This window comes from Esox lucius, chromosome 7 (genome assembly GCF_011004845.1).
Source record: "Esox lucius isolate fEsoLuc1 chromosome 7, fEsoLuc1.pri, whole genome shotgun sequence".
NCBI lineage: Eukaryota > Metazoa > Chordata > Actinopteri > Esociformes > Esocidae > Esox > Esox lucius.
This window is the reverse complement of record NC_047575.1, coordinates 24,220,438-24,232,797: the sequence shown is the minus strand read 5'-3', so window position 1 is coordinate 24,232,797 and position 12,360 is coordinate 24,220,438. Positions and strand designations below refer to the sequence as shown.

The following is a 12,360-nucleotide window of genomic DNA, read 5'->3' as shown; positions in this document are numbered from 1 at the left end:
TGAAATTATATGTTAACTATATTCCTGTTAACTACATTATAATCACCCCTATAAATGTCTGAAAATACAATAAACTCAAGCCTTAAAATAGCTTTTCGGTTTAACGTGCTTATTGAAATTGTACTTTTGATTCTCTAACCAGAACACGGAATACATTTATAATAATTGTAAATATGAGGCTACATATATTCAGGTGATTAGTCATTGTTAAAGTAAGCTGTGAGTAGAAAGTAAATAAGTAAGTGCTAAATCTCTATAACAGGGACATTGAACACAAATATGACGTGTTTGCTGTCTTTTTTATGTTGTTTTGTTATTCTATAAAACTTATCTGGTGTAACTTATGTTTAACAATTATTCTGTTTTCTCAGATTCCAAATCCACTGTTTGACCTGGCAGGTATAAGTGGCCATTTCCTGGTTCCACTTTGGACCTTTTTTGGTGCAACCCTAATTGGAAAAGCCATTGTCAAAATGCATATTCAGGTGAGTGTACTTTATACAAGAACAGGGCAGAAAAAGCTGTAGAAAATATGACAAGAACCTTTTTACATAGATGTCTTGCATATAGTTATTTGCTATGTAATAAGTCTAAAGTTTGAAATCAAATCTGGACAAAAAATACTTTTTTTCTTGTTCATCTGATGGGTCAAGTTTTCACTTCATTTTGAATATGCACTCTACAAAACTGAGAGTAAGGAGGCCATTTTGTGCAGTGAAAGCAGGGGTCTGTCATCCATTTTGTGAGAGCAGCTGCTGCAGTCAAGGATAGACACTTTAGGGAGAAGATATCTGAGTCCCTTAATAAAATGAATAAGGGACTTGCATTGTTTTAACTGTACTTAAAAAGTGAAGTTCTATTATAAAGAAATAATTTGTTTTTTCCCCAGTTGTACCTCTCAGGAACTACGTTCATTTGGAAAATATTTTGTACACCGTGATTATGTTCAGTATGACAAAGATCAGTGCAGTTAAGTTTGCAATCAACATATCCTCACTATTGACTCACTATTACATTGCTCTTTAAGATTTTGCTATTATGTTGGTCCTTAACATAATCGATTAAAAATGAAAAACGCCTCATTACGAATAACATTTAGAGTTAACAGTTAGGATTCATTTAGGATTAAGGTTACGCATCACAATACTGGTGTTAGGGTTAGGAACAAGGCTAGGGTTAGGTTATGGTTAAGATTATGCATCCCAGTACTTGTGTCCCGGTTAGGAATAAGGTTTTGGTTAAGGTTAGGCATGAATGTACTGAGATTAGGGTGAAGGTTAAGGGTAAGGTTAGGATTAAGGTTAGGCTTGATGTTACTGAGATTAGGATGAAGGTTAAGGGTAAGGTTAGGATTAAGGTTAGGCTTGATGTTACTGAGATTAGGATGAAGGTTAAGGGTAAGGTTAGGATTAAGGTTAGGCTTGATGTTACTGAGATTAGGATGAAGGTTAAGGGTAAGGTTAGGATTAAGGTTAGGCTTGATGTTACTGAGATTAGGATGAAGGTTAAGGGTAAGGTTACCATTAAGGCACTGAGGTTGGAGTCAGGATACAAAAACAGAAAAACGCCTGTCTAAACAACTCAATTTCACAACAATTTTTTTTTTTGCCTCTGGTTGGAATAAAACTTGCAACCATCGGAATGAAAGTGGAAACGCCTGCTCACAATACCAAAAATTAACACCCTATCAAAGAGCCACTTTATTTAACTATGAATACGTCCATTACTGGCATCTGTTTTTTGATGGTTGGTAAACGGCATTTGTTGACGCTGGACATAGTAGCAAGTCATTAAAGACCAATAGCACTGGGATATGTTGATATTGAGCGTAATAGCTCTGTTCATACTGAGGTAAAGGCGTTTTCCAAAATAGTTACAAATGCACGTAATTCCTGCAGTGATGCGTTGTTTTTCCCGCATGCATGCCAAGATTACAGACTTAATCCACTATTAGCTACATTATACTTGTGTATACTTAATGCATTACACAATTTATCTCCTTAGTATGGTTTATTATGCATGGTTGAATAATATATTTAAAGCAAGGTCTATGTGATAAAAGGTGTCCCGGAATAGGTTCTTCCTAGAATCCTCTATGCCAGTCTTTAAAATGACATGATTTTTGACAATACATTGCATAGCAGGTCTTTCACTGAGACTCTATTGTTACACCCTAATACTGGTGTCTGAAACTTTAGGTTTATTGGTCACATCAGACCTGCAAGTCATATTATACTGCCTTGCGAAGGGATGTGTAATTTCTTTTGTATCCCAGCCACGGTTACAGTATCTAACACAGGGAATTGTTAATCATCCGCAACCTGCAGTACGAGTGACTGTCAGGGTAGGGTGGATTTCTTTAGTTTTGAAAACCCTATCTGTTTTTCTTCGTGCAGCATACAATCAACCTGCAAATCACAGTTATTAAAAAAAAGATCAATAGATCATGCTAGAATGTTTTTTATTATATATGATTCTATGTAGAACCTTCCTGGCCTTCCAGAAAATAATTCTTGCCTGCCAAATAATCCTCAAGTAACCCTTGCTTTTCTAACAGTTTTTAGGGGGTTTAAGGCTTAAGTAAAGCCCTTTGCATTACAAAGATCACACTTTAAAAAAAATCTGATTAAATTGGTCTTTGGTAGAATCCTGTCCTTGGGTAAATGGTCGTTTTGGAACTCTGTTGTATAAATGGCACCTTGTTTTGCTGTACCTGTGTAGTGTACTCTGAATGTACTACGGTGATGTTGTATTGTCCTGTAGAAAGGGAATAGAATGATGTAATGGTTTACAGCTGAAAGGAGAACAATGCACTAGGGGGATTTGCAGGTGTTTTCTATGTGGCAGTAGTACTGGGCCATCTCAGTGTGTTTTCTATGTGGCTGTAGTACTGGTCCATCTCAGTGTGTTTTCTATGTGGCTGTAGTACTGGTCCATCTCAGTGTGTTTTCTATGTGGCTGTAGTACTGGTCCATCTCAGTGTGTTTTCTATGTGGCTGTAGTACTGGTCCACCTCAGTGTGTTTTCTATGTGGCTGTAGTACTGGTCCACCTCAGTGTGTTTTCTATGTGGCTGTAGTACTGGTCCACCTCAGTGTGTTTTCTATGTGGCTGTAGTACTGGTCCATCTCAGTGTGTTTTCTATGTGGCTGTAGTACTGGTCCATCTCAGTGTGTTTTCTATGTGGCTGTAGTACTGGGCCATCTCAGTGTGTTTTCTATGTGGCTGTAGTACTGGGCCATCTCAGTGTGTTTTCTATGTGGCCGTAGTACTGGTCCACCTCAGTGTGTTTTCTATGTGGCCGTAGTACTGGTCCACCTCAGTGTGTTTTCTATGTGGCTGTAGTACTGGTCCATCTCAGTGTGTTTTCTATGTGGCTGTAGTACTGGTCCATCTCAGTGTGTTTTCTATGTGGCTGTAGTACTGGTCCATCTCAGTTTGTTTTCTATGTGGCTGTAGTACTGGTCCACCTCACAGGGCTGGAGAACAGGGTTGTACCTCGAGGTGAGCTGATGCATTTAGGCTCACAACAAGAGTAGTCTGTTCCTGTAAACAATGCCTCATCAACGCTCTTCCTGTAAACACTGACATGAGTCCCAGAGGATGCAGGTATTTTCACAACTTGTGACATTCTGAACTGGGTCAGATTTTCTGGAGGTAGTTACTGGTGATGTTTACTGGATAGTAGTTATGCTTGGGATTATTACACTGTCCTTGCCCTTCTATAAGTGTGGCAGGTGAGTTTATGATCATGTAACGTTATGTGGACGACAAGTAGCTGTATCCTTTTCTTGCAGTGTATAGGGATGTGCCATTTATACATGCAATTATTAAACATGCACCTTTTTAAGAAGAAAGCCTAGCATTTAGAGTCTCTGACTAATAACCACAAGGTTGCTAGGATGTATCCCAAGCTGGCAAAGTAAAAAATGTGTCCTTTTCCTGAACAAGACTGTAAACCCTTTTTGCAACTGAACATTGCTTCAGATAAGAGCGTATGCTAAATTATTAAAATGTAGATGTAATATTGTGTCTGATCTGGAAAAGGTAGCTGCCAGCACGTATCTTAATCAGACAGTCTGAAGCTGCCAGACACTCTCAAAGGCTAGTCTAAGGACACAACATTCACGTTCTCTTTTTTCTTTTACACAACCTTCTATGAAATGTGTTCTCTTATGACTACATATTGTTTGCAGTGTATCAATGTAGCTATATTTAATATTTGATTCGGCCATTTGGAAAATATATCCATATATACATCTCAAGTTGTACTTTGCTGTTTAGGATGCTATGTCTGTCCATACTGCTGAGAACAATCCTTGTTGTTATTGCTGTGAGATAAACCATTTCATGCTTGCTATTATATCTCTCATACATGTTTACTGAGCCACCGGTCATTACAAGATAACATAACATAGGGAAATCATTCATTTTCATTGTGCAGATGTTGTGGCATAGTGTCTGAGTGTCGGGAGAGAGAACTTTTGCTCTTGAAAATGTAACGTTTGGGGTGATTAATTACTGTATAAAAGTTATTTACAGTGGATATATATATATATCTCACAAAAGTGATCACACCCCTCACATTTTTGTAAATATTTGATTACATCTTTTCATGTGACACTGAACACTGAAGAAATGACACTTTGCTAAAATGTAAAGTAGTGAGTGTACAGCTTGTATAACAGTGTACATTTGCTGTCCCCTCAAAATAACTCAACACACAGCCATTAATGTCTAAACCGCTGGCAACAAAAGTGAGTACACCCCTAAGTGAAAATGTCCAAATTGGGCCCAATTAGCCATTTTCCCTCCCCGGTGTCATGTGACTCGTTAGTGTTACAAGGTCTCAGGTGTGAATGGGGAGCAGCTGTGTTAAATTTGGTATCATCGCTCTCACACTCATGGCAAATCATCAAATTCTGGAAGTTCAAAATGGAACCTCATGGCAAAGAACTCTCTGAGGATCAGAATTTTTTTTATGCTCTACATAAAGATGGCCTAGGCTATAAGAAGATTGCCAAGACCCTGACACTGAGCTGCAGCATGGTGGCCAAGACCATACAGTGGTTTAACAGGACAGGTTCCACTCAGAACAGGCCTCGCCATGGTCGACCAAAGAAGTTGAGTGCACGTCATCAGCGTCATATCATCAGCGTCAGCCTGTCAGTGCTCTGACCATACGCCGCACACTGCATCAAATTGGTCTGCATTGCTGTCATCCCAGAAGGATGTCATCTAAAGATGATGCACAAGAAAGCTCGCAAACAGTTTGCTGAAGATGAGCAGACTAAGGACATGAATTACTGGAACCATGTCCTGTGGTCTGATGAGACCAAGATAAACGTATTTGGTTCAGATGGTGTCTATGTGGCTGTAGTACTGGGCAGGTGTGGCAGCAACCAGGTGAGGAGTACAAAGTTTGTCTTGCCTACAGTCAAGCATGGTAGTGGGAGTGTCATGGTCTGGGGCTGCATGAGTGCTCCCGGCACTGGGGAGCGACAGTTCATTAAGAGAACCATGAATGCCAACTGTGACATACTGAAGCAGAGCATGATCCCTTCCCTTCGGAGACTGGGCCACAGGGCAGTATTCCAACATGATAATGACCCCAAACACACCTCCAAGACGACGACTGCCTTGCTAAGGAAGCTGAGGATGAAGGTGATGGACTGGCCAAGCATGTCTCCAGACCTAAACCCTTTTAGACATTAATGGCTGTGTGTTGAGTTATTTTGAAGGGACAGCAAATTTACACTGTTATACAAGCTGTTCACTGACTACTTTACATTGTAGCAAAGTGTCATTTCTTCAGTGTTGGCACATGAAAAGATGTAATCAAATATTTATAATATGCGAGGGGTTTACTCACTTTTGTGAGAAACTGTATATATATGGGTCAGTGCAAATATATATATATATATATTGGGTCAGTGCTTTATCAAATATTGTCAGGATGTTGTTGACAGTTAATTAGCAATTGCAGGTGGGTGCGGGTGAACTGTCAGCTGATTGATTAACTAGCTAGTTTTTTTCCTGAAATTATAAACATTTTAGCATTGGTGTGGTTTTATAGTCCTCAATGTAAAATGTTGATTCAGTTAAACGGAGGCATGAGTAAATGTTATTTTGCTAAGTGGACAGTAAAAGCTCAGAGGAAATGGTTTAGTGCTGAGCAGACATTTCTGGGATTATCTCTTACCTTCCGTGTCCATGACACATAGTCTCCCCTAAACACTTGAAGAGAAGTAAACTCCATTTTGATAGACTCCCTGACTTCTACATTCCAGGGTTTGGTTTTTACTCTGTTTCAAAAGACATGGACATTGTGAGAACCCATTCTAGTGTGGTGTAATCAGGTAGTATCATCTTGTTAAATCTGTTAACTCCACTTAGAGTCCAAAGACAAAATGTTGTTAACCTTGTTCTTCACATTGTTTTTTCTTATGACCGGCCATTTTGGACTCTCCCAGGCCCATGTTTCCTGGTTGACTGCTCAGTGGGGGGCTGAACAGTAACAGAGTGATAAACAGAGCTTTAATGAGCCCCCAAATAGGGCCTGATTGAGCTGTAATGGCCAACCCCTGTCTCCTGGGTCTATTCTGGGGCAAGGAATAAGCAGGAATTAGACTGGACAGGAACCCAAAAATCCCCCCTTGTATAAACTGCTGTCCGAAAGGAGTGACACATCTCCTCCTGATCCCCCTCTTCAACAGTTCTCTGTATCAGCAGTAACCCCACACCAACCATGAGGACAGCCTGCCTGTGAACACTCATTTCCTGACCTGAGTGTCTGAGCATTGGTTATGTGTCATGGGGGCTCAGGCCTTTGTTCCCAGCCTCCACAACAAAGGGCCACTTCATGGCTGGTTCACTGCTGACCGCCTATCAGGCACCGATTGTGGTGTTGGTTGACCACAGGGGGTCCGGCAGATTAATAATCAGAACATGAGTGTATTGCCCAACAATACCCCTCACCACCTCATGGCCCACTGACTGACTGACTGACCCTCTGACTGACTGACTGACCCACTGACTGACTGATTGACCCTCTGACTGACTGACCCTCTGACCGACTGTCTGTCACTCCCTCTCACAGAAGCTGTTTGTGATTGTGACCTTCAGCAGGCACCTTGTGGAGCAGATGGTGTCTGTCATTGGGTGAGTAACCCAGTCACTGAGTAATATTGGGCCTCCTCTGAAGAAATGGAAATGTGTGTGTGTGTGTGTGTGTGTGTGCGTGCAGGCTTGTGTGAGAGCGTGTGTAATAGAGCAGAGGAGAAAGATGGTGAGTAGCACACATGAAAGGGCTAATGTGGAACATGACGGTTGAGAGAGCGCTTCTTGTGGGGCACTTTTACGCGGTTTGAACCCTTTTTGGGAAAACCCACTTCACTTATGTTCTGACTCTGACACAGGTGTTGACATCAGTTGAAGACGGGAGGATGGGAAGATGTGGTGTGGAATGTCTTTTAGTTTCAAAACATTTCTGATAGACCCTGACAGGCTGGTGATTGGCTTATGTGTTTGCTATGCTGTGGAGACCCAGTAACCTGACACAGGCTGGCTGAGCTCTGCCCTCTGTCTGGGGTCATGTGGCTCTGTAGTGGACGTGGGGTTGGTTGATATCTCAGTAAAAGACATTTCATGCGTGCCTCAATGAGTGGTGCAACAACTGCAGCCTTTTCAAGTCCAAGCACTAACCCCCCCCCCCCCCCCCCCCCCCCCCACCACCACCACCACCACCAATCCACCCCCACCGGCGGTTGGTGTCACCCAAGCAGACCGATTTGATACCAGTCAGACGTCACTGTCACTGGCCCCTTGGGCCTCTCAAGCCTCCAGCTAGAAGAGCCTTCACACCCAACCCTTCTCTCCTGCCCATATATACCCACTGCCCACAGAGATAGCAGGACCAGGTGTGTAAAAGGAAACTACCTTCTGTCTGTCTGTACACCTGCCAGTCGGGGGAGTGGCGTGTATTGTGTATTCCCAACACAGTGTTAAATTGGCACCTGGGACATCACACACACACACACAGTCTCTGTGGTGCTGAAATCAGACTGCTAGGTTGCATCAGCTTACATCCTTGCCAGCAGTTTCTTTTCCCGCTCTTTTCTTTTGTTTTTGAAAGTAAGTACAAAGGTGAATTTATTTAAAGCTGGTTTTAAGAAGATTTGTGTTTTTTCTTACATTTATTGAAATGTATTGAATTCCTTGACATTACACACAAAAATGGCTATAATTTAATTATATGTGAAAAATTTTGTGTGAGTGTGTGTGTGTGGGGGGGGGGGGGGGGTGTTTGTGTGTGTGTTCGCGCGCGCGCCGTAATGAATGAATAGCTTCAAAAGGTCATGCCTATATTTGTCCTCTTTCAGACATGAATGAGTGTGTGGTGTGATATGGAAAACATTTTTTTTACTTTTTTTCATAGGCCTTAGATCTTGTCCTGCTACACACCTGTTTGTCTCAGGCCCTGAGGGGTTGCACAGCAATAGATCACAATTGATTAGAAAGTTTCACTATGAGTGTACCAGCTCACAATCTTGTAACTGTCAACATCCTTCCTGGCCCATCCACCATGACTGTTACCCAATATAGAGGCTTAATTTCATCCCAGGACATACCCATCTCACACACCTTCACTATTGTTAAGCCTTGCCCTGACTAAGCACACCTTATTAACCCTTAAATATCGACTTCACCTGACTAACCACACCTTATTAACCCTTAAATATTTACTTCACCTGACTAACCACACCTTATTAACCCTTAAATATTTACTTCACATTACTAACCACACCTTATTAACCCTTAAATATTTACTTCACATGACTAACCACACCTTATTAACCCTTAAATATTTACTTCACCTGACTAATCACACCTTATTAACCCTTAGATATTTACTTAACCTGACTAACCACATCTTATTAACCCTTAAATATTAACTTCACATGACTAACCATACCTTATTAACCCTTAGATATTTACTTCACATGACTAACCACACCTTATTAACCCTTAAATATTTACTTCACATGACTAACCACACCTTATTAACCCTTAAATATTTACTTCACCTGACTAATCACACCTTGTTAACCCTTAGAAATTTACTTCACATGACTAACCAAACCTTATTAACCCTTAAATATTAACTTCACATGACTAACCAAACCTTATTAACCCTTTATTATATACTTTACCTGACTAACCACACCTTATTAACCCTAACATATACATTTTACCTCATTAAACACCTTATCAATCCTCACCTATTATCTTTACCTGACTAACCACTCCTAACCCTAACACTAACCCATTACTATGAACCCTTTTACTAATGCCCATTATAATTTTTAATAAACCTTTTAGGCGCATGTCTTAATTGTCAGTTTTCTAGCCTATCTATCAATGTTGAGTTTTTCGTCTTTACATTTACAATGAGTCATTGTTATGCAATGCAAATTCCTTGATATTTTTATATATTTAATAATTGTTTTTCTTATGGTTTAAATGTACAAATATCTGTTGCTGGTTTCAGTCAGCAGTGTTGCTATTGGCTGTAGAATTTTAAGACTATAATAACAGTTTTGTTTCTGCAGATAATTCTTTTAAATGTAAAACCTTAATTGTTTTAGTGATGTTATAAAAGATAGGAATGGAAAACAGTATCTGCAGATCTGTTTTAATATTTACTACAGTTAATATTTATGCCTCTTACAGGCTCTAATGGTTGTCCTGTAAAGACGGTATATAGTACAATGCTCCTTGACAGTAACGTTGTTGTAAAATGTTTTTTCATCTTTAGTATTTATATTTAACTGTCTGAGATGTATATTCTTTGCAGCTACAGGCCTGCAAGATGAGGCCTGATTAAAATGGGTAAGTGTGTCCAAATGTTTGACTGGGGCTATATATATATAATGTTGGTGCATAATATAGTGTCCATTTGGAGTAGTTATCCATCTTCTTAAGTTTTATCAAATCGTTTTTGTCTCAATAAAAAAAATATATATTTAAAAATATTTATATATATATATATATATATATATATATATATATATATATTTAAAAAAAAAAATATATATATATATAATATACATTTTAATACATTGAATGTATTTTCAGTTTCCTTATATTTTTTATTATATGAGTAATGAATATCATTCACTTTTAAAATTGAATCAAAACCCTAACTACCAAGTCTCTGGAATAGAAAGAGGAGTAAAAGGATCATGTCATTCCTTGAATGAAGTGGTCGTTGGACTTGGTCATTTCAATCTCACATGACTTAAGGCAGTAGATTCATTTCCCTCTTTTTGTTAGTGAGGTTAGCAAATTCTAACTGTACAGATAGGTATCGGTCAGTCCCCTTGTAACCTTGCATGGTGAAACATGGTGGATAATTACATTACTGAAAAGGAGATGTTCAAAGCAAATATTTAAACACATGATTTTGGACTATTCTTAACTTCACATTTCCAATTTTAAAGTGCTGTTCACTGAAATCTTTTTTTACAATAAAAATTGCCTAATCTGGGTGGCTCAGATTTCTGCCCAGGAGATTTAAGGACGTGCTCATTTAATTTGAGTGAATCTCAACATTTGCCAAACAATAGGCATCTATTGAGCACTGAGGAGGAACCTCTGGCACTTTAAAAGAACCATTATGCAGTAAATTCCCCTCACGCAAGTCATAGCATGACCTTTTATGAAATCATTTCTTGCCTACCAAAATATATTCCAGCAGCTTTAGGTCATTTTGAAAATATATATTATTCCTAACCAATATTCTAAATGATAAAAAATATAAGTGTAAGTGGGTAAATTCAGTTAAAATGTCCAATGCAAAGCTGAATTATAAACAACAAATGACATTATCTAAAAATGTACTTCTTGATAAAACCATGTAGCAACCCTTAGAATAGATTTTAGGACTGATGTTGATGTCTCATCAGAATACATCAAGATTTCCTCTCAATTTTGTCGTGACCTTTGTTATCTAGTTTGGCTTTTGATTGAACTCTAGAGCAATCAAAAATGAATACCAAAAATGTTGATACATTGGTAACAGTGCCAGCACACCACAACCATAAATAATTAAGCTTTTATCCCAGCCTCTCCTTGTATAGTGTTGCCAAACCATTCACAGAAGAATCACATGCTACTTCTTGTGTGATCTGATGTCCCACAGCTGCATGGCACACTAAATTCTTCACGACAGCCCTGAAGTCTGAATGGCTCGGGTGGTTTTTAGTCAGATAACCAACATATTTCTCTGTTAAATTCTCAGGTGGTTTCATCAGATAACTGTTCAAGTCCCCTGTTAAAACTCTCTGTTATCTTTAAGCGCCCAGTCATTTAGTCTGTGGTTGGAATCCACATCCACTTTGGGACACACACAGGCACACACAAAAATACACATGCACATGCACCCACACAAACACACACACACACACACTCACACACACACACACACCATCATCACCGTCAGTTTCTTCCTGGAACTGGAGAGGATGGTTGGTTTACTCTGTTAACCATGTTTGATGAACATCAGTAATGACAGCGCAGTGATTAGATATTAATTTCAGCCGGGCATGAGCAATGTTTGATGTCTGTAGCAAGGCAGCGTGTTTAGGCTGGGCTAGTGTTGAGACTGGTGGGTTAAGCCACATTCAGCCCAACAGCCAGATTACATGACTTGTGGCAATGAAAGCGTTCTTGATTAAGACAATGATTGTATTGAGTTTTAGAAACTGATTCAGTGTCTACAGCATGTCTAGCCTAAGTCCATGTATCCCATAGGGTTTGTTGTTGTGGCTATCTCACCCACAGTTGTGGCTACCTCCTCTGAGAAAGCTTTTAGCATGCCACAACACACACAAAACACAAACATTTGGTAAGCATCGGTCCGTTTGCTGTTCTGTGTGTTTGTGTTTACATTCTTATGTGCTTGTTTTTATACTGTTCTGACTGTCTTTAAATACAGCTGGCATGTTAATTCAGTGAACCTAAAATATCCTGGTTCACGATCAGTCAGTGGTGATTGAAGCCCATCAGATGACAACAGCCAGTCAGCCACTGTAGCAGGTCGTTAATTGTGATTCAGTCGGCCCTCATGCTGTGAGTCAGTGGAGGGGGGTTATCGGTGAGCGGTCCATTGAGATGCGGGGCTGATGCTGCTGTGGTTAATGGCTGAAGGAGAACGGGGGAACAGGCCTCCTCTCAATGAGAAAGCATCACTTTCCATGTGAGTCCGTCTCAGTGTGGAGCACATTATCAGCACAATGCTCCTTCAGATGGCCCTTTCTGCTCCCAACCTCCCTGCCTCCCAACCTCCCTGCCTCTCCCT

The 12,360-nt window shown here is 39.9% G+C and overlaps 1 protein-coding gene across 1 annotated transcript in view; it reads left to right on the top strand.

Moving 5' to 3' along the window:
* Window positions 1–12,360, top strand: part of LOC105010994 (vacuole membrane protein 1) — a 50,287-nt gene that overhangs the window by 24,151 nt on the left and 13,776 nt on the right. Inside the window, exons 5-6 of the mRNA XM_010870713.4 lie at window positions 372–485; window positions 7,099–7,160. Of these exons, the coding sequence (XP_010869015.3) occupies window positions 372–485; window positions 7,099–7,160 (176 nt within the window). The remainder of the gene's footprint in view (window positions 1–371; window positions 486–7,098; window positions 7,161–12,360) is intronic.